The 24,833-nt window shown below is 36.0% G+C and overlaps 1 protein-coding gene across 3 annotated transcripts in view; it reads right to left on the bottom strand.

Annotated features, from left to right (window-relative positions):
* The window catches only part of LOC149575114 (protein CURVATURE THYLAKOID 1D, chloroplastic-like), a 103,729-nt gene that overhangs the window by 46,187 nt on the left and 32,709 nt on the right, over positions 1 to 24,833 (bottom strand). The window contains exons 2-6 of one of the 3 annotated variants that reach the window (XM_089814971.1): positions 10,866 to 11,086; positions 10,472 to 10,579; positions 10,166 to 10,237; positions 10,014 to 10,080; positions 9,313 to 9,597 (exon numbers count right to left, since the gene is read on the bottom strand). In XM_089814971.1, coding sequence (XP_089671097.1) covers positions 10,021 to 10,080; positions 10,166 to 10,237; positions 10,472 to 10,579; positions 10,866 to 11,086 — 461 coding nt within the window. In that variant the 3' untranslated portion in view covers positions 9,313 to 9,597; positions 10,014 to 10,020. Of the gene's footprint in view, positions 1 to 9,312; positions 9,598 to 9,834; positions 10,081 to 10,165; positions 10,238 to 10,471; positions 10,580 to 10,865; positions 11,087 to 24,833 lie in introns of those variants that run through there. The other 2 variants (XM_089814972.1, XM_089814970.1) reach the window with 2 other exon arrangements.

Here is a 24,833-nt window from a genome sequence, read left to right as displayed (position 1 = left end):
TCCCAGAAAGAAGGTTACAAAAACAGAAACAGAGTTATCAATGCACAGAGAAGGAGAATAAAGTCTTAAGGCTGTAGACGGGAAAATATAAGACTCAAGTGGATATACACGAGAAAAGTAACCTATGAATAGAAGCAAGTTTTGTTAACGGAAAAATTGTTTTTGAAAAGGTCTTTCCATCAATGCCAAAGTGGGAGATCATTGGACTTAAAAAGCCACAATGGCATAATAGAGTGACAAAATGGTGAAGACTAAGTTGTTGGATCACAAAGACGTAAGCATTGTGTAAGTATTGGAGTGTTGTCATTGACTAACAACCAGTTAACAAGAGCTAGAAGTGTTGTAAGGCAATGCAACCACTGGTAGACTGGCATACTGGTCATGGCAAGAGATATGTGACACATAAGGCTATGATTGGAAGACAAGCATAGAACTTAGTTGATCATGGATCACCTAAGTTGAGTCAAGAATGATGCGACGAAACTAAAGGATTTTCTGATAACAACGTGACATGCACGAAGAGAGAAGTGGCAGAAGCGACGAAAGAAACCAAGGGCACAAGTCTAGATAAAGACTTACAAGAGGACAGGCAAGCCTACATAAATAGGCACCTTTGTATAGGTAGTCACGGGCATTTTGTGACTAAGCTTGACTAGGGATTTCAAAATTTGAATACATGTTTTGGACAAGATAATTTTAGGGTTCTGACACTAAAATTATAGAAGTGTATTTAAGGACATTTAAACTTCTTGTTGAAGTTGTTGGTTGTTGTACAAAGATTTGCAGTAAAGGTAGAAGAGATGAGATAGGATGAACGAAGAACAGAATAGCAGATCAGTGCACTAGCACACAGATAAGATAAGATAAGATTATTTTATTAATGTCCAGCAAAAGATCACAACTTGGGTCTATGGGACAGGAAGCTTACACCAAGAAGATAGCAAACAAACGAAGCACCAATCGGTGTCCACAAAAGAACAAGTACAACAAATGAATAAGAAAGCAAGAGACATCACAGAAAAATTAGATATCTGTCCTCACAAGGAAAAAGTCCAACATCGATTGATTTGGGCGGCTACCAAAGGCCCTGTGGTGAGGCTGAGTATTATGAAAGGAGTGTCACTAGCGAAGAGATCCCTGGCGGGGTCTCACAGATCTAGAATGGCCTGTGTTAGAGAAATTGTACGGTCGCTTCACACCTTGAGCTGAAGCTAAGGGCAAGAAGAAGGTTGTAATAAGTTGTGCTTGGGTCTAAATCGTGGTAAATGATAGATGTAAAGTATGGTCGCAAAGTTGTAAGGACTCATGGAGATAGAGTGCAATGCAACATTGATTTGTGGAAAGAAGTCAATACAGGGTGTTTACAGAGCAAAGCCAGAACATAGGAAGGAGAGCACATAATCTTTGTAGATAATCACAATGGATCTACAAGGCAAGTTATGTCATACTCTTAGATATAATCTTTAGTTTTATTCCTTACCACAACAACTATTATAAACCTTTAATAGGTCACACTTGTAATAAGTATTTGAAATCCTCTAATAAGGTCTCTCAGAAAGGGATCTAAATCCTCTCACAAGGTAGCCCTAATAGGCATTTGTAGTCCTAAAAGATTGCGTTCATTTCTAATAGGATGAGTTCTCATAAGGAACAAATGTAAGCCTTTAATAGGGAACCCTTTTACTCGCAAGGAAAGGCTAGTGGGTAAATTACTCCCACTGTATTTTTCATCCTCTCGTTGAGGGTTTCCATGTCTAAATACTTGTCATTGATGTATGCATTCTTGTGTGATGTCATATGGTTTCATCGAGGGTTTTCTTATGTTGTGAGTAAAAATACAACCTTTGTTAAGTCTACGACCAAGAACATCATGCAAACTTTTTGGAGACGCTGACTTTAAACATTGTGTGTGAAAGGTGATGCTTGCATTAGTATGATAAGAGTTGGATGACTCTGAAGAGATAAGTATTGACCTTGAATTTGTGTTAAAAACACTAGGAATAGGGTGTTGGACTTAAGTAGGCATAATGGCATGATAGACCAGCGAAATGGTGATGACTAAATTGTTGGATCATGAAGACTTAGGCATTGTGTAAATATTGGAGTGTTGTCATTGATTAGCAACCGATTAACAAGAGTAAGAAGCATTGCAAGACAGTGCAATCACCAATACACTAGCATACCAGCCATGACAACAGATATGGTATAGACAATACTACGACCGACGAAATGGCATAGAAAGTTGATCACAGATCACCTAAGCTGAGTCACAAATGATTTGGCAAGACTAAAGGATAACCTAATAACGATTTGACATGCACGCAAAGAGAAGCGGTGGAAGCAACGAAAGAAAGCAAGGACACAAGTATAGATAAAGACTTACAAGAGGACAAGAAAGCCTACGTGAATAGGCACCTATGTAAAGATAACCACATGCATTTTGTGACTAAGCTCACCTATGGATTTCAAATTTTCATACATGTTTTCAGCGGGGTAGTTTTAGGGTTTCAGCACCCAAATTATAGGAGTGTAATTAAGGACACTTGAACTTTGTTGTTAAAGTTGTTGGTTGTTGCTCAAAGATCTGCAAAAAAGACACAAGAGATGAGATAGGTAGAACAAAGAGCAGAACAAGAAAATGGTGCAGTAGCATGCAGAAGAAAGAAGTGATCAAAGGGTATTCACAGAGTAAAGCCAAAACAAAGGAAGGAGATCACAAAATCATTGTAGGTTATCACATGGATCTACAAGGCAAGGTGTGTCATACTCTTAGATCCAATCTTGAAGGCAAGGTGTGTCATACTCTTAGATCTAATCTTGAGTTTGCTTTCTTACCAGTGCAACTATTGTAAACCTTTAATAGGGTAGACTTGAAGTAAGTTTTTGAAATCCTCTAACAATGCATCTCTCAAAAAGGGATCTAAATCCTCTCACAAGGTACCCCTAGCAAGGTTTTGTAATCCTAATAGAGTATGTTCATTCCCAACAGAATAAGTTCTCAAAAGGAACAAATGTGAGCCTTTAACAGGGCACCCTTTTACTTGCAAGGAAAGGCCAGTGGATATATTACTGTCAACATGGTTTTCATGATCACATCGAGGGTTGGGTTTCAACATATAAATCCCTGTCATTGATGTATGCATTCTTGTGTAATCTCATATGGTTTTATTGTATTGCATTTGTTATTGTCTTACTTCTATCTTGGTTGCAAGATGCAACAAGAGGTAATGAGATGAGGAAGTTGCCTTGATGATACATATTCAGAGGGAGATGTTTTAGCGTCAAAGAGAGATTACATCAAAAATCTTATTGTAGTGAACAAAGTTGTCCCTGCTAATAACGAGCTTTTGTCGAAAGAATCTCGATTGTTAATAAGTTCTCTATGAAAGAAATTTGAGGTGAAGCCCTTGTTCCACCCTCTGCATTGAGGCATGGTGGAAATGCATTCTTCTTTAAGAGAAGTCTGAGATGAGAGCCCTTGGATCCACCTTCTGCATTGAGGCATAGTGGAAATGCATTCTTCTCTAGTAGAAGTTGAGGTGAAAGCCCTCATTCCACCCTCTACAATGAGGCATGGTGGAAGTCATGTGTGACTCCATTTTATGTTACTATGAGGATTATGTTATCTTGAAATAACATGTTTTTTTATGAGAATCTATGTGATGAGAATTTATCATTGAGAATTTTGGTTGTAGCTATGTGTGTAACAAAGATCTCTCTCTTGCTAAGGAGTGTTGAAGATTGTAACTACGATAAAGATATTTATCTCTTATCTTAGAAATAGAAATATAACTGCTATTACCATTATGGTCATCTTCAATTGAATACGAGATATGAGATATTATTAAATAAAAAGACGTGTCATGCATCATGCGTAGGAGCATGCATATAAAAATATGAAGAGTTTTATATTTGAAGATTGAAGAGACCTTCAATCATGTATGAAGAGTTTCTTTATTCTTTATACATATAGTATCAAGTGAAAAACATTGTACGAACATTTCATTATCAAAAAAGTGAGAATTTTTTGTGATGTGGCTAGGTTTTTCCTAATTATTATTTATCTTTATTTCTAGGCAAAACTTAACATCTAGAGTGGGGCACACTATGTTATCTTTCATGGATTGTTTCTCTGTCTATAATCAAATTGCTATGACACATATCTTTCATAGTTACATTCAAAAAATCCTTGAAGATTATGTCAATAACATTCTCGCTAGGTCCATTGCTCGCAGGGATAATGTGCTTGTTATATGAGAAATCTTTGAACATATTAGTAGTTATAGCATGTGCTTGAATCCTTGTAAGTGTTCTTTTGGCATAGATAATGGAAAACTTCTTGGATTTATAATCTCTAACAAAGGTATTGATGTGGATAATGAGAAAATTGCTGCTATAGTTAATATTCCACCTCTACAAAATGTTTCTTAACTTTGTAGTTTCTAAGAGAAAATACAAGTTATTCGTATGTTTATTTCTAGCTTGATGGATCATATTATTCCTTTTAATTCCTTGTTAAAGAAGGATATTACCTTCTCTTACAATGAAGATTGCAAACAATCTTTGGATCAATTTAAAAACTATCTTGTTAATCCTCCTATCCTATAACCAACTCAACTTGATAAACATTTCTTTTTGTACACCTTAGCTTCTTCAAATGCTTTAAGAGCTCTCCTACCTCAACATGACAAAGATGGGAAACAATATCCAACATATTAGATCAGTAGGACATTGGTGGATTATAAGACACATTATACTACAATAGAGGAACAATGTCTTTCTTTAATTTTGGTTTGTGAAAAAATCTACCACTACTTTCTTAATGTTGAGATATATGTCATTATCAAATTTTATCCTTTAAAACATATCTTATCTAAAGTTGACTTATCAAGATGTTTAGCTAAATGGGTTATGCTCTTAAGTGAGTTTGAGTTGAGGTTCATTTCTCAAAAGGCAATCAAGGAACAAGCTTTGACAGCTCACATCATTGAAGCTCCTTCTAATTCCATTTTATTTCTTGATAGATTTCGATTACCAATCAAAACTAACGAAACTTGGGAGTTGTACTTTGATGGGTCTAGGTGCACAATTGGCTTTGGTGTGAGTGTCGTCCTAGTATCACCATCAAAGAAGCCTATTCCTTTGTTATATCATCTTAATTTCTCTTGTGCCAATAAAATTGTGGAATATGAAGTCTCACCCAATACTATTTGACAAGAATTGATACAATAGACCTAGGTGGATGCCCTCTATGCCAAAAACATGAAGATGCAAATTGTCAGCTACTATTGTGCCCACATGCAGATAATTGTTGGAAAAAAATTCTACAAAAAGTCAATTTGCAAACATCAAAGCCTAAAAATCTCAAAGATTGGTTCTGTATGTAGCCAGTACAATCTTTAAAATGTGTGGAAGTCTAGGGCAGGGCATACCTTTGAGAATAGAAGAATCTTTAAGGAATAAGTAATGCCTAGGGAAAGATTTATCAATAAAATTGTGGACTTTGATATCGAGGTAGTTAACACAATGGCAAGATCCAGAATGACTAGAAACTTCACTCAATGGGACACTAAAGAAGTCCAAGGCCTCAACAGATTGATAGTACCTACAATGGTCGGCAACATGGATGATATACAAAAAATAAAATCACGAAATGAGGCATGCTAGTGTCGCCTTGAAGCAAGATGGGTAAAGGTGAATTTCAATATTATCTAATGGAAACCCAAACCCTAGTGGTATCAAATGGATAGTGCAAGAGGAGATGCAAGCAATCATAGTAAAGAGATCTAAATACATTGGGATCTCCACCAACACTGTAGCAGCATTTAGGGTTATGTTAAAAAGACTAGCATTAGGGAAATAAGTTAGGGAAAACAAAACACCTTGAAGGAGATTCACTGATAATGGCTAATGTAGTTTGACAAAACTCCGAACTAGATTGGAAACTCAATAGATGGATTATGTAGATAAAGAAGCTAATTGAGGAATTGGAAGACAAGAAAGGCAAAAACTAATGGGTGTGATAGGTGAAGTGTACAATGAAGCAAATGAGCACAGTAGAAAAATCGATTACAAGATTGCTCATTAAGGATCGAGGTGATATGATTTCCCCAATTATAAAATGGAAAGTTTTCCAAACCTCAAAAACTTATTGCATCACTCAAAGCGACTCATTGTAAAGGCTCACATGCTCAAGATAACAAAGGTGTCATGTGTGTTTGATCATTTTCTTATAAATGGAGTAGTAAGGTGCCTCCACTTCAATAGAGAAATTTGGAAACACTAAACAAGGAGAGATGAACACACCAATGATTCTTGAGTCAACAAAACCACACGTGGCATTTAAGGGGGCAGACACAAATAAAAGGCTTAGGGTTGCCTTGGCTATTGATTACCCATACATAATGCATGTGATCAAAATAGTGCTAGGTCTGGAGTTTTCATTAGCATACCATAGGCACAAGGTAAGCTCTAATATACCAACGTTCTCCAAAGAATTAGGTGGAAAAGTCCATCCAAAGGGTCTTTGAGTGTGTGTACTTGAGCAACACTAATGTCCTCATTGACAAAGAGGATGAGAACCTTCTCACTCCCCTACCGCAAAAATATTGCATTTGGAGAAAAGACTTACAAAAATTTCCAATTATGCAAACACAAAATGTGGAACTGTAACATGTATATTGGGAGAGATAGATAGAAATATAATTTTCCTTTTGTATGTGACTAGATCAAGGAGTCCCATGTGGATGATTGACATTGGGACTACCTAACTACTCAAGACCTAATTTAAGATTAGTTTAATGAAGAGGATGCGACAGAAATGGTTGGGGAGCTGCAGGTGGGGTGGAGCAAGGTGAGGCAGGGCAGGGCAAGACGAGGAATGGATATCTAATGATAGGTAGGCTATGGAAGACATAGCATATGGGGAAGTTCATGCCAATTGTGGCATCAAATATCCTCTCATCCTCGATGCCCGAAAGGCCAGACAAGGCAGTATGAAAGAGAAACAAGAGCTTGTTGAAGTGAGGCGAGCTTGTATGCGACCTAGACAAATGATGCCATCATATGGTCTCTTCTAGTTTTTTGGGTAACTATTAGGGGAGCCCTTTATCTTTATAGCTACTGGATTTAGAGTTGGGGACTAGGCCAAAGCGTATAGGTTGTGTTTTGTTGGATAAACAATATTGTTATGGATACTTTCAGCTACAGGCCAAAATATGGTGTACAAACTTTACTTTTATTTTAATACAATGAACATTGGTCCTCCCCAACTATTAACTTATGAAAGAAGGAAAGAAATGTACTCTTACTTACTTGGAAATGATCAACTTAGATTTAATTTCTTATTTACTTAAAAGCTAATACTAGAGACTAAATCAATAACATGTGTACTCATCATTGAGCATGTACATTTTGTTCTTGAATTTGACCAAATCTATGTTTACTAGGTGCATCTCTATGAAAACATAATCATTATGTTTCTTGACACAATTTTAATGAAAATCCAATTAATCTCTCGCTCATATTGAAATTTAAAGGTACCCAATGACAAATACCTAATACTCTAAGTCTAAGATCAAGTTGTTCACTAGTAAGACAATAATGGTTGATTACACTATGGACATTCACAAGAGCCTCTATCAATCCAAAGAAGTCCTAGAAGAAATTACACATCGTTGTGTTGAAGTAGTCATAAGCCTTTTGGAAGAATGGCAACAGTTATAATTGGTTTTCTTCAAAAAGCCCTCACTTGTTTAAGAGTTTCATTCTAACAAGCAATTGCACTCATCATTGAGCATGGTTTCATTCTGACAAGTAATTGTACTCATCATTGAGCATGGACAATTTGTTCTTGGATTTGACCAAATCTATGTTAATTGGGGGCATCTCTATGAAAACAAAGGTACCCAATGACAAATACCTAACACTAAGTCTAAGATCAAGTTGTTCAGTAGTAAGACAATAATGGTTTATTACACTGTGGACATTCATAAGAGCCTCTATCACACCAAAGAAGTCTCAAAAGAAATTACACATCATTGTGTTGAAGTAGTCACAAGCCTTTTTGAAGAATGACAACACCTTTATTTGGTTTTCTTCAAAAATCCCTCACTTGTTTAAGAGTTTCATTCTGACAAGCAATATAATCTCTAGATGCTAAATGATTGCTACAAATTGGACCTACATCAATATCACGCTCTTTATATAAAGAGTGATAGGAGTTTAAGTGTCATGTGTGACAAAGCTTGCAATAGAGATTTTGATGCAAATTTGTGATGTTGTTTTAATATTATGAAAAATTTATTGACATTATCATTCAACCAAATAAGTTACATATTTATAGGATTTAAACATCCTATTTTAGAGGAAACAAATCTTCTAAATATATGAGTTGTAACAATTCAACAAACATATATATGGCTACCTAACATATTATAATAGTCTACATAATAATAACAGACCTTATAACAACTTTTTCTAACTTTTAACAAATATACCAACAAAATGATCATCCTTGTCTAAATGAGAACACAATAGAATTTCCCATAATCCATGACCGTATCAATATCTTGGATCAAAGTATTTTCCTTTTTCTTGGGTTTTCGTTACTTTTGTCGCTACCTTCTTGATGTCCCTATTCACCTTTTTGTTTAAGGTACCCCCATCATCCTCCAATTTGTTTTCATAAATGCATCTCAATCTGTGACATATTTTCCCAATTGAACAATCTGCTTCCAAATTTGCTTATGTGCTCATGTACATTTCATCCTTACCTTTGACAAAAATAGTGTCATTACATTGCAAGTTCCTCCTCATGGTAAACAGGACAGGATTTGGCATTAAATATTCCAAGCATAATTTGCTATGTTCATACCATGCCAATACATGACCAGCAAAGTTTGGGTTGTGCATCGGATATTTATTGTGTTGTGTGAGTTGGCGAAGACTAAAACAGACTTCTATTTGCAAAACCCATTAGAAAAAAGAAAATATACACTAATTTTACCCACCGTATGTTTAGAATATTAATATTAGCTTCAGCCTTCAAGATTTTACTCTTTGATGATCCTTCCTGTTCTTGTTTAAACTTTTCTAGCTCCTTCCCTTCTGAAGTTCTCTCCATCCCCAACCTCACCATTACAGAAAGTAGAAGTGGATTCCAATGAATCTGTTTTTTCCCCAACACTAAAGCCTACATCATTTTCAAACTTCTTAAATCGCCATGACTTCTTATAGAAACAATTTTAAATATGTAGGGTTCACGATTCTCACTTTCACTCAATCTACTGAATAGTATACCACATCCACCCATTCTTTCAAATTATCTTACGCTCTGATACCCCTAATCCATAGAGAATTTGAATGTTACATGCTTATAACCACCAAATTGCTAGTGATGGTCCAATTTTGAATTGTCTTACATGCTATTTTACAAGTGAGCCGTTTTAATATAAAGTAAATGTTTTAAGTGCCCTTTGCCAACTAATTAGTTATACATATTTAAATGAAGAGAATAATTACATTCAGAAGAATCAAAAAATTATAGGCTCTCTCTGGACCAGCTGCAGACAGGTCCCATGGATGCGACTGTTAGAGCTGATGGCAATCATAATAAAAAAGAATAGTCATTCTCACTGATGCTAGAATCTCATGGCCCAGTTGGTTTGTGCAAAGTAATAAAATTAATGATGCAAAGATGTCCACCGCAAAAGAAGTTGCAGTGTGGGAGACATTTTTATTTTAAATGAAGAAAATGTCAAGTAAAACAAATCTAATTATAAAATCAGAAACTTGGTAGGAAAAATGAGATGACATCAATCACATGATCTTCCATGATCCTCAACCAAAAAAAAATTCAATATTTTAACTAGGCCATCAATGTATAACAAAAATATTTACACACAGTAGCAGCAGCAGTAGAACTCCTAAGTATTCATACAAGAACACAACACAAAACCATGGTACATAGCGATGAAAAGAACATCAATAAGTTTGAACATTAGATAATAAACCTTTTTGTCACCCTGTAATTTTTTGTTTGAGCTCCTCAATTGTTGCTGCTAGTTCCTCTCTGCTCTTCTGTAGAACACAAATAAGTATATCATATTCCATCCTTCCAAAAATATCTTATATGCATTAAGCATGTCAGCAAGGCAGAATTCACCTTAAAAAGTAGATAACGGTACACAAACCAAACTGTGTAGCCAAAACCAACAAACTCCATAGCTTTTGGGAACTGTAGTACAAATTCAAATGGAACATAAATTATCAATTTAATTTCTGAAGTTTTGATTTTTGGCTACTGCAATTCTTAGCTTTTTATATGTACCCCTGAACTGCAATCAATTACTTTCATTATGATGATCAAAATGTACAGTATGTTATGGAAAACAACAAAAAGTACTTTCATTACAACAATCAAAATGTACAGTTTGTTATGGGAAACAACAAAATGTTTGTAGCTATGTACCAAAGGAACGGATTCGATTGCATCAACAACAGCTGATGTGACCAATAAAGCCACCACAGCAGCACTTCCGTAGATTAATACTGTTGGCTTGTTCTCAATTGAATCAAACTACAAGAAACAGAAAAGGTAACATTGATTCCACATTTGTCATTGACTTATTACAGTTTTATAAACTCAGCAGTTAATCAAGGATTAAAATTAGAATGGAAGAATACATAAACAATTAATGTATCATCGAAACAGAGGAAAAATTACTGTTTCTGCCAAATAAATAATATTTTTGCATTTTTTAAACTGAAAAGTGTTAAAAATAGAATTGATCAAGCAGTGCAGGAAAGTTACTTGAATTTACAAGATAGCAAAAGCACAAAATCTAGAAGAAGTTGATCCAAACCTTTCTTTTTAAGTCACTGAGAGTGTTATCGAACTGCTCAGTTACATCAGATGAATTTCCTTCCGGAATTTCTCCTTCAGAAAAAACCTCAAACTGTTTTGATACATTCAATGAATCCTCTTTAGGTAATTCGTCTCTTACAGGCAATTCTTCAAGCTTGTTTGGTACATCAGTCGAAGTTTCTTTTGATGTTGCTGCTCTGGCAACCAAATAAGCAAACCCTGAAAACACTACCAGAATATAAAGTTCTCTCCAAAATAAATTGAGTTATAATCATATCTATTTTAGTAACTTGAAGACATTATCCTAATCCCTCATTCCAACATTTCGTTACATATGAATACGTGTGATAAATAAGCATGCTTTACTTGTTTAACTTCAAATTAGGATATCTGAGCAAAGACAGCAGGCAACATAGGAAAAGCATTTCCGGTATGTAAATTTCTTAAATTTGTCATTTATACATACACAGAATTTATGCTCATCACATAAGAGGATCAAGGGAGCTGAGTTAAAAAAAAAAAGTGTTAGTTTTGATAGCTTGGACAGCTGTTCGTCCATATGCTATTATTTAGTATATAATTGTTTTTGCTAACAAATTGGTTAGAGTAAGGACAATTATTTATTAAATAATTGACTTCTTTTAGAAGCAACTACAAACCAATTTTGTTAGGGTTGGTAAGTTGTTTTATATCTCAGCCGTCGATTGTAAATTGATCTTGGCCGTTGGTTTACCAACAAGAGTAGGATAAAAGGGGGTCTAGGGGGCATTTGGAGAACAAGAAGTTTGGAGAAACATTTGCAGTGCTAGCAAATGAGTTTGTAAGTTTGCAGTGTTAGCAAACAGTCTTGCAGTGTTAGCAAGGGTACAGTGTTAGCATGAGAATAGCAGTGGGGAATATCAACAGGAGAGATTAGGAGGTTGTCGGAATTCTGCCAGTGAGAGGCAAGGAATTCTGTATTTCTTGATTTGCTGAAGTTTAATATAATTCCTCATCTGTAGAACTGGTTTTCCCTTAGGGGTTTTTCTAGGAACAATTTGTCCGAAAATATTGTGTTCAATGTGTCGCGCATTTCTTCCCGTATTTTTATTGGTGAAGTTGCAGTTGTGTTATTTTTCAATATTAAGCTGTGAATTTATTTTTGGCAGTTTAATAATCGTTTACGATAGGAGATTAATAATCAGTCACTGCAATAGTTGATTTTTTCACAAGAAGACCTATGTTCCATGCATTTTTATTCAAGCTGATGGCATGTCTTCAAGAAAGGAATCTTTTCATCAAAAGCCGTGATGAAATGTCCACCCCCGATTTTTAAAAAATGTTTGCTCTTGCTGATGTAAAGTTAGCATACAATGCCTTGCCAATTTAGAGGATTTGCAAGCAATATTCCAATAGGATTGTTTCCCAAACATTCAGAGTTAACATATATTTGTGATAAGCAACTTGAACATCATACAAGAACTAAAAATAATGCTATTCATAAAATCTAATTTCCTTTGTCGTTTAACTTTGCAATATAAGCAAGTAAATACATAACCAGTCTAAGCATAAAATACCTACAGAAAGTTAAAAATATTCACTACCAGAGGTCTGATACACGTTCAAAATCAATTCGAAAGGCTCTCGCAAGCAGCTGCAGGTCTGCCATGAAGTTTTCAACTTATCACCAAACTTAAACACAATTACCAAGGCTCAAATCACTCAGAAATGTATTACAGTAAGTGTGGAACAGCAAGCTGCAGGTAATGAACACACAGGCAATTCATCTAGGAGCACAAATACCAGCCACTACTTCCAAATCAGTCCCAAACAACAGTACCCACTCTCACCAATTTAAATGCCTCAATTGCAAACCAAATACCAACCCAAAAATGCAGATTTGTTCACTAAACCCCATGTGCCAATGCAAGGAAGGTGTACAGCACTCAAGAAGGGTGATCTAGTCTAATAATTCAGTCCTCTAAAAGCTAAGGCAAATGAAGTATCTAGCTATGAGAAGCCCAATGGCTCAATATCCAGAATACTATTAAAATTATCCAATGACATATGAGCATGAAATGGGTTCCTTTATATCTAAAATTAATGTCACCAGAATGTAAAAAGCATTAAACCCCTACCAGAATTGAAGAGCGCTCTCAAAAGGGATAAAACTCATCAAAACAAGTGAAACCCACATCAGAACACCTTGAAAGCCCTTGTGATCGTCAAACCAAATTCACCCACTGCAACCCAAAATCTCTAGAACATGAACTATAGAACACAACTGTCAAGAGCGGATCTTTCATCACTGAAACTAGGGCAACTCTGATGAGAGATTTTGACCCCAATTATCTTCAGAAGAACTCCAAGTTCATTCCAACAGCATTCGTGCATCTTCATAATATTCAGCATATCCGTAATGAAGGCCAAAACTCCACTATATAGAAACTCAAGAAATTAGGGCAACATAGAGGTAATAAAATTATATTATTTCGCCCTTTAAATTTCTTTTTCCTCACCCCAAGTGGATGTCCACTTTTGCTAAAACAAAAATTGCTTCAAATCTTCCAATTTTCTCCCTCAAATCCCACATCTACCTTTGCCTTTTAATTTCTAATTAAAGACATCTTTAAATTGTCACTGGCTAGGCACGGCTGGGGGTCTTTGGACACTTTATTTTACTAAATCATAGTCCCTTTATAGATATTTAATTGAAATAATAAATATTCTTCCCAGCCTTGGGAAATCACAAATGCTTGGCACCGAAGAATCTGCACTTCAAAGCTAAGCAAAGTCTAAGCCTAAGACCAGTTACCCAAACAACACTAACTATAAATAAAAATGTTCCCAAAGTCCAAAAACTGAAAATGTTGCACGTTGAAGCTAAAGAGGACACTAAAGATTTATGACCGGTTGCCAAAACTGGGAGTTACTAAACATAGTAAGTCAGACAAAACTCCCAATTGACCTAATCAGTGTCCAAAGTAACTAAAAATAGTAAGTACGAACAAGTTGTCTCAAATTGCTCTAGAAAATGTCATTTTTCTCCAATAATTCATCATAAACACACAGGTATCATCAATATACTCCTCTGATCATGCAAACACCAACTATGCTACAAGAGAATTAAAAAAATGGAGACATTAAACTTGATAAGTAGGTCAGAAAACAACGCAATAATAATGGTTTTAAGATAGTTTTTTGAACAAAGATTTTGTCAGTTGATCAAAAGGAAAATGAGGGGCAAAAGGAAAATGAGGAGCACTCCCCATAAGTAGCCTCTGCTGGTAAGATATAGTTGAAAGTCTGACTTGTATTTGCAATTAAAAAATAGCCGTAAAGAAGAAATTTTATAGTTGTCAAAGGCCATCAATATGATCAGGAGCTTCCTCAAACTATAAATTATGTACAGCTCTATCATACAGTCTGCACACGAAAACATTGTTTCATATATTTCTAAATATAAGATCTCCACCCAAAAGATGTAGAATATTCTCCTAACATTATCTCCAGTACTGTCCTGACATCACATTATATGGCTTAGATTTGTAATGTATAATGAAAAATAAACACGAAAGGCTTACCATCTTTTTCCAGATTGGCATTCCTACAAATAAAGTATTTTATCACCTTACATCTTATGTATGTCTTCTTTGTTGATGTGTCTACAATAGTGAGCCACAAAAATGATCTTAGATGTTGGGCATATGGGTATGAAAAGAGATCCTATGAATTGATTTGATATCAAGCTGCTCGAGTCTTTGACACATATGGTACATCAAAGCATTAAAAAATAAATCATCATTCCAATGTTTGCAAAGCACATGCCCCAAAGGCTTTCTTCCAGTTTCTAAATGGGAGAATGCTTTTGGGGGTGAGGGCAGGACATCCATACCCCATCTCCTTTCTTTCTGAAAATTTGAGGGTTAGAGGGGCGTCCACTCACTTTGGGAGGAATCTCCTGGGAACATCCCTGAAAGGGGGATGCCAAAGACATCATGCTGTACCTTGTAAAATTTATAGCCACTTTGCTACAATTTTAAATACCTTAAAATCATGATAATAATAGTATTGTGCAGCATTTTCAGCTACTACAATGTGTATGATTATTTTCCAAATGGTCCAAGTCAATAACTTTTCTTTTTTGGCAACTGGCTATGGATTGCTACACCCACATCAGTAATATAACATTATGCTTTTCTTTTCATTGAATAAGTACCATAATATTCTAGCAACTGCTATTGTAGGACCTCCGGATGCTGCAAAGTAGAAGTTACCCTTCTATTTGGCAAGGTAGATTTTATAAGAGTTGGTATCATGCAACATTTGGCTACACATATAGGCCCCCAACATTTCCAAAGCTTCAACAAGGTATGAGAGAGACAAAATCTCAGAATAGTTCTACTCCATCAAAGGATGCAAAAGCACAATATGTCTAGATTGTAATGTCCCATTCCTAAGCAGATTAGTATGGTGGGTCATTAGCCTATCTAGTGGGATTCCCGTGGGCTAATGAGTAAGGGTTAGGGAGTTTTGCAGATAGTTTATCCAGCAGGATGGCAATATCAGATGTTTGTTTCAGATCCAGCAGTTAAGATGTGTATAATGCCCTTCTCTAAAAAAATTTAATTTAGTTCTCCAATATTTACTATTTTTAGTGAGTCAGTTTTGAACAACGACTAAGCAAGTTGACAGTGTTACATGGAAGTTGTGGATATCAATATCTTGATATTTGATAGTCTAGTGATTTTTAAGTAAATAATGAGTAGTTATTACTTTATAAAGTTGAATTAAAGATTTAACATTATTGTTATTTAAAATATATTTGCTACAAGACTATATGGGTGCCAAGATTTATTGAAGATTGTAGCCATGATAGAGATCTTTATCTCTGATTTATTCTATTGAGAAAAGAAATTGTGTCAACAGCTGGAGAAGATATTTATGACATTATTTGAGATGAATTATATGAAAAGACGTGTAATGTGAAGAGTCGTGCATTTAGAAATATGAAGAGACTTGTTCTTTTGAAATTGAAGAGACCTTTGGTTGTGATAAGAAGTGTATCTCAATTTTATAAACATATGTGATTGCTTTGTGTGTTTATATATCGTATCAAGTGGAAAGCATTGTACTTGAACATTTATAATCAATAAAAGAGATTTTTTTCTGGTGTGGCTAGGTTTTTCCCTTCAATTTAAAGGGTTTTCCCAGGATAAATTCTTGCGTCTTTTGTGCCGATTTTTGCTCTACTTTTGTTTATCTCTGGGCTAAACATTAACAATATTAAAGTTAAGCGATAAAGTTTAATAAAGGACCCTTTTGAAACTTGGCAGTTCCTTTGGGGAGATAAGTGAACTTAATTAAATATTTAAAAAGGGCAAAAATAGGAGAAGCTTGTAGCCTTTTGGAGTGGTATAAAGGTAAACTTCTAAAGTTCATTTCAATATGCTGAATATGTTATTTGATATTCTTCTTGTTTGGGGGAGCTTGTTCTTCTTCAAGGTTTGTGAGAACACAATCCCTTACAAGCAACATCTTCTATGTTAGTAAGTGACCCAATCTAGAGCATTTTGGTAATTGTTGACACAAAAGTCTGCACCCTTGCTTGAGATATGACCCTCAAGCGACCTTGTGTAACATGGAAATAGCCTCCAAGTGTGGAACTTGCGCTCTGAGGCTGAATCTTTAGAGAAGGTCGGCTTCCTTACTATCAAGATGCACCTACACTACCACTGGGAAGGAAAAGGGAGAGAGAGAACAGAAATTAAATGCAGAAAGAAAAAGGGGGGTGATGCACCAAATAGAAATGTGGTTACTACCTCTAACTATGAATGCACTACACATCAATAGAACTCTCAAAACATACAGAAATTCTCAGCTTCAATTTATTTCCTAAAGACTCGTATGCAGATCTGAACAAATGAGATGCTACAAGGAATGTGAATTCACTTACATAACATCCATAAAAAAATAGATTCAACATACAAACTTGACAAAATAAGAAAAAAGCAACATTTAGCATAAGGCAAGCAATATGCACAGATACAAAATGGGAGAATAGGTAAAAAGCAGAGAATTATATTACTGAAAGGCATAGAAGAACAGAGAAGAACCTCTAACAAATATTTACAAGTGCCTTTTAAAAAGTTCAGGCATAACTCTAATGTTTACATTGAAATCAAACCCCAACTAGGTGGAGTTGAGTTGTAGACGAGAGCAATAATTGAGAATCAGAAAGAAATCTGATCATGGGGTGCAATCCGATGTTGGAAGTGACAGGATGAGACCGAAATAAGTGCACCTAGCCGCAAGAGATCAAATCACTAAAATTTGATCATTATATGCATTAAAGAGGCATGGAGTGCATTGGCATCGTGCCAATCGAGGTCCAAGAAGTAGTTGGGCATTGAAGAACTAGCCCTGATGGTGTGCCATGGGCAAACAAAGCCATCGAGAAGGATAACATGCAGAGTTGACCGCGGGGGCGAATTTGATTTTCCCAAATTTGAATGTTCGCCGTCGATGAAGGTCTCCTCTTTGAAACGGACGGTCCAAATGCCGTGGGAAATCTCCCCAATGAGAGATTAAGATGCAACCATTGATACAAATCTCCTTCATTCTAGCAAAAAGTTGAGATGTAGCAAGGAGACCCCAAGATGAGTCGGATCCAAAAGCTGTCGTGCCATTTTGGGCTCTGGAGTCTCGCGGAGACTCTGCTACATGAAGAAACGCCGGAATGGCAACAGATGGCAGCATCTTGCGCTTTCACTGTTTACTAGATTGTACGACAATCTTTTAATCTTCCGTTAAATCTCTGCCATCGATCAATGCGTGGATGTTGGGCTAACTTTAAGTCAAAGGTGGGACCCTCCACCATGAAGCGCAATTCCGAATGTCAGAACCTTGCAAAGATTCTGCAGTATGAAGAAACGCCAGAATGGTTACAGATGGCAACATCTTATGCGATTTCAGGCTTCTAGGTCTTGCAGAGGCATTGCGGTGGGAGGAAGCGCCGGAAAGGCGATGTGTGGAAGCATCTCGCACTTTCGGGAAGATGGGCAGATAGCTCACGAAAACACGAGCCGTTGGATCTTGCAAACAAAGTCACCCGACCAAGAACAAAACAAGCTATCATGAAATGTTAGCCACCAACTTTAGCATGATATTATCCACTGCAAGGAACCTAGCCTATTGAAGGTTTCTCTGATCGGATATCAGTGATGGGCTGAATGAGGGCAAAAATGGCCAACAGTAATCTCATTCAGGAATCACATCGGAGCTTTATGGTAAATTGTTTTATCTTTTTCAATTTAGAGTTGCAGTTTACCAAAATTATTCGTAGTTCTTGATTGAAGAAGGTTTCGAGGGGTTTTATTGTCATTCAAGCCTTGTATTGGCTGGTCATACCTCACTAATACTTGGTTGTACTTCCTTTTTGCTATGCCATACCACTTCGTTGTTGGGCTTAAAACTTATAGGACTCTGTGATCAGGGTTTGGGTGTCGAGAATCTGATTTTTTGTGACACTCTGAACATTGATTGGCCTTTCTTCTTCAAGTCATCCTAAATGCAGTAGTTTCTGATAGGCACCTAGGGTTTTTGGACACCATTTCCGTTGGTAATTGTAGCTGCAGTTCATTGTTTCACAATTCAAGCAAATGAGCATGTCAAATAAGTGTTTGTAATAAGATTTGAACACCTAGGCAAATTTAAATTTATCTTTGTGTTGTATTTTCAGAGTATAGCTGGTTAAGACTGTTGTTATTGCAAGCTATTTCATTGTTATTTGTTGTTACCAATCAGTAAATCTTGTGAAATATACATTTGCACTTTCTACCTCCCATCTATCTCTATCAAACCAAGCAAGAAAAACAAAACAAACACAAAAGGAGGTCACACCCTGCAGCAGTATCAAAGCAGTGTATCCTACCATCCTAAAGTGTTCATCAATCTTTCACGCATCATTACAACACTCACAAGAACAGGTCTTCTATAAACTCTGTTGCAGAAGAACAGAGGACATTAAAGGAACAAAATACAGGCAATATGAGTGATACATATTCTAGAAATCCAAGAGACTAGGAGAAGAATGATTTATGAATTCACTGGATGCTCTGGTTAGAGTACAACAAGCTACAAAATATAAGGCACGAGAACAAAATCAGCAGTTGGGTTTTTTTATAGAGTTGATGGCTAGGAAGTTGGGAGTAAATATTGAAACAACTAATGCAAATAATGTCAATAACACAAACAATGGTGACAATAATGGAGGAAACAATGGACAAGGGGGGAACTAGATTCAAGGTGAGAATGTAAATCAACGAACTAGAACCATAACTTCTAAGCCTCTTATACCTGCCTATAGAATAGTAGGGTAGTGGTGGGTGGGAGGATTATAAAGTCAAGCAGTTTGTGAGGCACTAGTAAGTAGCAGTAGAGACAGCATAAGCTAGGGCAGATCTACTAGTTGACTGAGCCGATTGGCTCAACCCAGTTACTGACCTTCATGTTCGTGATAATGGAGGAAACAATGGACAAGGGGGGAACTAAATTCAAGGTGAGAATGTAAATCAACGAACCAGAACCATAACTTCTAGGCATCTTATACCTATCTTTCCACCTAGGGCTCAACCACAGGTTGACAATGAGCCCGAAATAGAAGATTTACAAGACCAGTTTAGGCATGATTGGGAGTGTGGAAGTCCTGAGTTCCAAGTTGCTATTTCATTGAGAGACTATATTGATGGTAGGATCAGGCGTAGACCCAGTTTGGTATAACACAAAACTATGATCTGTAAAAGGTGTGGAAGTCAACTCTTCCTTATGATGATGGTTGAAGGAAGTCTTTATCTTGAGCAGTCCAAAAGGAAGACCCCTATTTTCAGTTCAATCCTACGCTGTAGGAAGAAGCCATTAAGTATGCAAAAATACATTTGGATGGCGTTGCACAAGAGTGATGGATCATGATTCATGGTGATTTCATCATGTGACATGATGAAATCACTTCTTATGTTGAGTTCACAAAGAGATTGATTGAAAGGTTTGATAGGAAAGATACATACTTGCATTTAACTAACTGGCATAACTGAAGCAATGTGGATGTGTGTGTGTGTGTGTGTGTGTGTGTGTGAACTTTTTGTGATAGTTACAAACATCTCAACAAGGAAGCTCATGGTATTTTTCATGAATGTCTTGATGGATCCACTCAGAGATTGAATCAAGGCTCACAATCCACCTACTTTGCAAAGGCCATCAAGAAGCCTAAAGATGTAGAGGCTTCTTCTTCTAGAATAAGATTTCAGTTAGAAGAATTCCTTTATAAGAAGGACAAGGAAACTGTGCACATATATATATATATATATATATAGGTACATACATATAGATATATAGGTACATATATATATATATATATATATATATATATATATACATATATATACACATAGAAGCCTAAAGATGCAGAGGCTTCTACTTCTAGAATAAGATTTCAGTTAAAAGAATTCCTTCATAAGAAGGATAAAGAAACTGTGCTTCCATATTATATATATATATATATATATATATGAACTTTTTGTGCTAGTTACAAACATCTCAGCAAGGAAGCTAGTGACATTTTTCATGAATGTCTTGATGGATCCACTGAGAGATTGAATCAAGGCTCACAATCCACCTTCTTTGCAAAGGCCATCAAAAAGCCTAAAGATGCAGAGGCTTCTACTTCTAGAATAAGATTTCAGTTAAAAGAATTCCTTCATAAGAAGGACAAGGAAACTGTGCTTCCATAACAAAGAAGTTTGGGACCCATCTCATAAGTGCAATGTGAAACAAAAGCCAAGGAGTTAAAGCAATTGTCTGCTGAGGTATCTACTTCATAAAAATCATAACAGCAATTTGATTTGGACAGCAGTGAAGAAGAAAATTTGTGTTAAGAGGAGCCAAATGGTAGTTGAACCATTGCACAACTTACCAGTGCCCAAAAAGTAGTCACATCCAAGGCGAGAAAAGCAAAAAAGGGGTAGCGAGTAATTACACTGATTGACACAGGTGCCACACATAATTATTGATGAAGGTTCTACGGCTAGGAGAGGTTTGCAAACAAGGGAGCGTGATGGGTTCAAAGTAATGGTAGTTTATGGGTACAAGCTTCTTTGTACTCGTTAGATCTCTAACCTAGGTATACAGTCAGGAGATTATGAGCTAAAAGACATTCTATGTAGTTGTCATATCCCCTTAATTAGTCAAATTGTAAATTGTTTTAAATGTTTGATATTGATATACATTATATTCACCACCTTATCATTGATGTTGAGCATTCATAAATATTTAATAAAAATATAAATGTAATAAGAATGTAAATTTAATAAATTATAAATGTAATAAGAATGTAATAAATTATATTACAAATGTTATTACCAGATAAAATATGAATATTATATCTAAATGTTATATTATATTATATTACAAATGTTATATCCAATTAGATACATAACTTTTATTATAAAAAGACAAAAGAATACAACATAATATTTAATAGGCAATTAAAGCACATGGTTATGCCTTTTCATCTACGTCGCTTCCACCAAAGAAGATGTGGTATTTAATTAGGGTTAGGGCTGGTAAATGAAAAGGCAAGAAAGAGTTTGGAATTAAAAAGGAACAGTATAAAAGGAAATCCCTCTTCACATGAGGTCTGCAGCAGAAGATTCATTGCGTCTACGGCCACTAAGTCCTCTGCGTACCAGTCAAGGACTGCAGTCCCTGCGCAGGATTGATACCGGGTACTGCGCACTGTACGCTGGCAGATACCTGTGTCAGGTACGGTGAATGATCCTATTCAATGATCAATGCAAATAAATATAATAGTTTCATAAAGGTAATCAACGATAATAAAGATGTGGGTTATATCAACATGCGAATTGTATTTCATAAACGTAATCAACATTATTAATAAGATGCAATTAAACATAACAGCTTCATTAAAGGAGATCAGTGATAGTAATAGAAGATGCGATTTATAAAACCTAGTCAACATTATAAATAAGATGTGATTTATATTTCATACGATTTACATTTCACAAAAAGGTAATCAATGTGATGGATAGTAGGCACGGCTTACATAAGGAACATTCGTTTAAAATTAATAATCGAATGAATGCTAGGTTATTAAAAGAATATACATTGTGTTAATAATTAAATTAACATTAGCCCTTCCATTTAAAATACACATTTAAGATAATTCAATTAATCTTTATTAAGGTTGATAAATGAATTAATATCAATCTTTCAATTGCAAGAATTTACATTAATATTGATAATTGATATTTCTGAGAATGACTGAGTAGATTAATCTATTAGATGAGGCATTAGAATAGTAATTAAATAATTCTTGAAAAAACTGACAAGATCATGATTCTCCAATTTGAGATAAGGCCTGCAGTGGAATGGACTGGGTGACATCACTCAGGGTACCGGATAAAGGCTACGGGTACCGGGTAAGGCCTACGGTGACGGGATATCCCAGGGTACATCATACAAAGGTACCTTCTTGGAAATGATGATCGGAGAGAGGTAACGATAATGAGGGCGAACGGTGAGGCCCACTACTTGGGTAACAGGGCACCCTATTATGGTTCCTCCTATATTTTAATAATTTTCTGACACACAAAACCATGTCTTGATTGTGGAATAGTTTGATAAGATTATTTTTAAAATTTAAATCTGATGTAATCTCTAAAATTAAGAATATAAATACTTTGTCAGGATTTCTTATAGGAAGTTCCAAAAGGGGACATTACAGTAGTCCTATTGGAGACAATGGTGTGATATTAAAATAGTGTGATGCTGTCTCTTGTGGGATTTCCTTTCAACTTGCAGAAGTTGGAGATGAGGTTCAAATCTAGTGAAAAGAAGATAGAGGGATATCAAATGGAAGGCCTAGAGGTGTATCACTCAAGAGGATGGAACAAATGGTTAAACATGATCAAGTAGAATGGTAGTAGTTTGTTATATCATACCTATAGTTCCTACAATTTCAGATCAGCAAAAGAGCAGTTACCATCCTAATATTCAGAGGTTTCTATCCAAGCATCAAAGGGTATTTGAGAGTATCTCAACTTGAGTGTCACCAAAGAGGGGAGAAAAGCATCTTATAGAGGTGGAGGGTACAAAACCAATAATTGCCACTCCCTATAGATATTCTAAGAGACATATGGAAGGATAAAGAAGGCAATTAAGGAATTATTGGAGTGACACACATTAGACCCAGCAAGAATCCTTTTGCATCAGTGATGGTATTAGAGGAGAAAAAGGACGAGACAATGCATATGTGAATTGATTTTAGAAAACTCGATAAGATCGTAAAAAACAAGCATACCATTCCTAGGATCAACAAGCTGATTCATGAATTGCATGGTGCTCGTTGCTTTTTGAAGATAGATTTGAGATCAAGGTACCATAAAATTCACAAGAGGAAAGAGGACATAGAGAAGACAACTTTCAGATGTCACTTTGGACATTTCAAGATTTTGATGATGCCCTTTGGTTTGACAAATCCACCAGCCACTTTCTACAGTTGCATGAATTGGGTATTTAGGAAATGATTAAGGAAGTTTGTATTGATATTTTTTATGACATCTTGATTTTCAATGAGACTTGAGAAGAGCGTCATGCATCTTGAGGAGGTCTCAAGTCTCTTGGAGAGTTAGTTATATATGCTATGGAGTTAAGTGTCACTTTGGTATGATAGAAATTCTCTACCTTGGACACATAATCAATGCAAAGGGGGATGAGAGTTGATCTTGAGAAGATCAAGGCCATTGTTGAATGGGCTAATCAAACAAATCTCAGATGGCTTCAGTGGTTCATTGGTTTGTGGGTTCTACATGAAATTTTCTAGGGACTAATCATAGACAACAACTCCACTTAGGGACATGACCAAGAAGGACGCTTTTGAATCTCTGAATCAGCGGCGAAGTGTTTTAACTAGTTCAAACAGTTGATGTCTACATGTTGTGTTGGCAATACTAGATTCTTCCAAATCTATTGACTTGGAGTGTGATGCTTCAAGTTAATGGATTGGACTTGAAGAGAAACACCCCATATAAAATAATTGAGAGGAATGAAAAGGAGCCACTTTGGCTATGACGGGTAGATGTTGGCCATCATTCATGCCTTAGCCATATGCAGACCATACCTAGTTGCTGTTAAGTTCATTATCAAAATGGACCACAACAACATCAAGTACCCTATGAAAAAGAAGGATCTTAATGATAGGTAGCAAAAGTAAGTACGCTCTAGGCATATGATTTTGACATGGTATATATCAAGGATGTTGTCGATAAAGTCTAAACACAAGTGAAGAGATTAATTAGTGTCTAAAAAGGTTGTGTGACGGTTGAGTCACCCCTTCGGGATATATATGTACATTGTCCAAATTGAACTAGGAATCATTATTGTACCCGTGCTTGTATACTCTACTTCTATGAACAAAAACCTATCTTGTTTTGTGTCATATTCTAGTCTCTTAATACAATAACTATCTGTTTACCCTATACGATAAACATTTGGCATTGTTGCCTGTCAAACCTAGTATCAAAGATGTGTTCCAAAGATTAATGCCAAACTTGCTCAATAAAGATCAAAATAAAATAAAAGGATGATGTGTGCATAGCATGAGAAGCATTAATCCTCACACAACAGGCAAAACAAAGGCAGAAATTTTAACAGCTCACCAACAGGCACCAAGATGGTGCCACAGGAGCACTGACTGACAGAGTGCATTTGCCTAACCAACCAAGAAGTATGGAGGACTTGCTCAAGGAGACACGGAAAAGATTGAATTTGGTTGAAGAGATGAGGGAGGAGTTTTTAAACCTATATATGCCAAGGGTAGAGAATCTAGACGGAAGAGAAGGAACCAGCATGGTTCGAAGTGCTAAAGGAGCACAAGCGTCGGGTGAACTCTTTGTCCCCCATACACCAGACG

Source organism: Cupressus sempervirens, chromosome 2, assembly GCF_028749045.1.
Source record: "Cupressus sempervirens isolate cs-2001-9-10 chromosome 2, ASM2874904v1, whole genome shotgun sequence".
Classification (NCBI taxonomy): Eukaryota; Viridiplantae; Streptophyta; class Pinopsida; order Cupressales; family Cupressaceae; genus Cupressus; species Cupressus sempervirens.
Note: the sequence above shows the minus strand (reverse complement) of the source record. Positions and strands in the feature narration are given on the sequence as shown.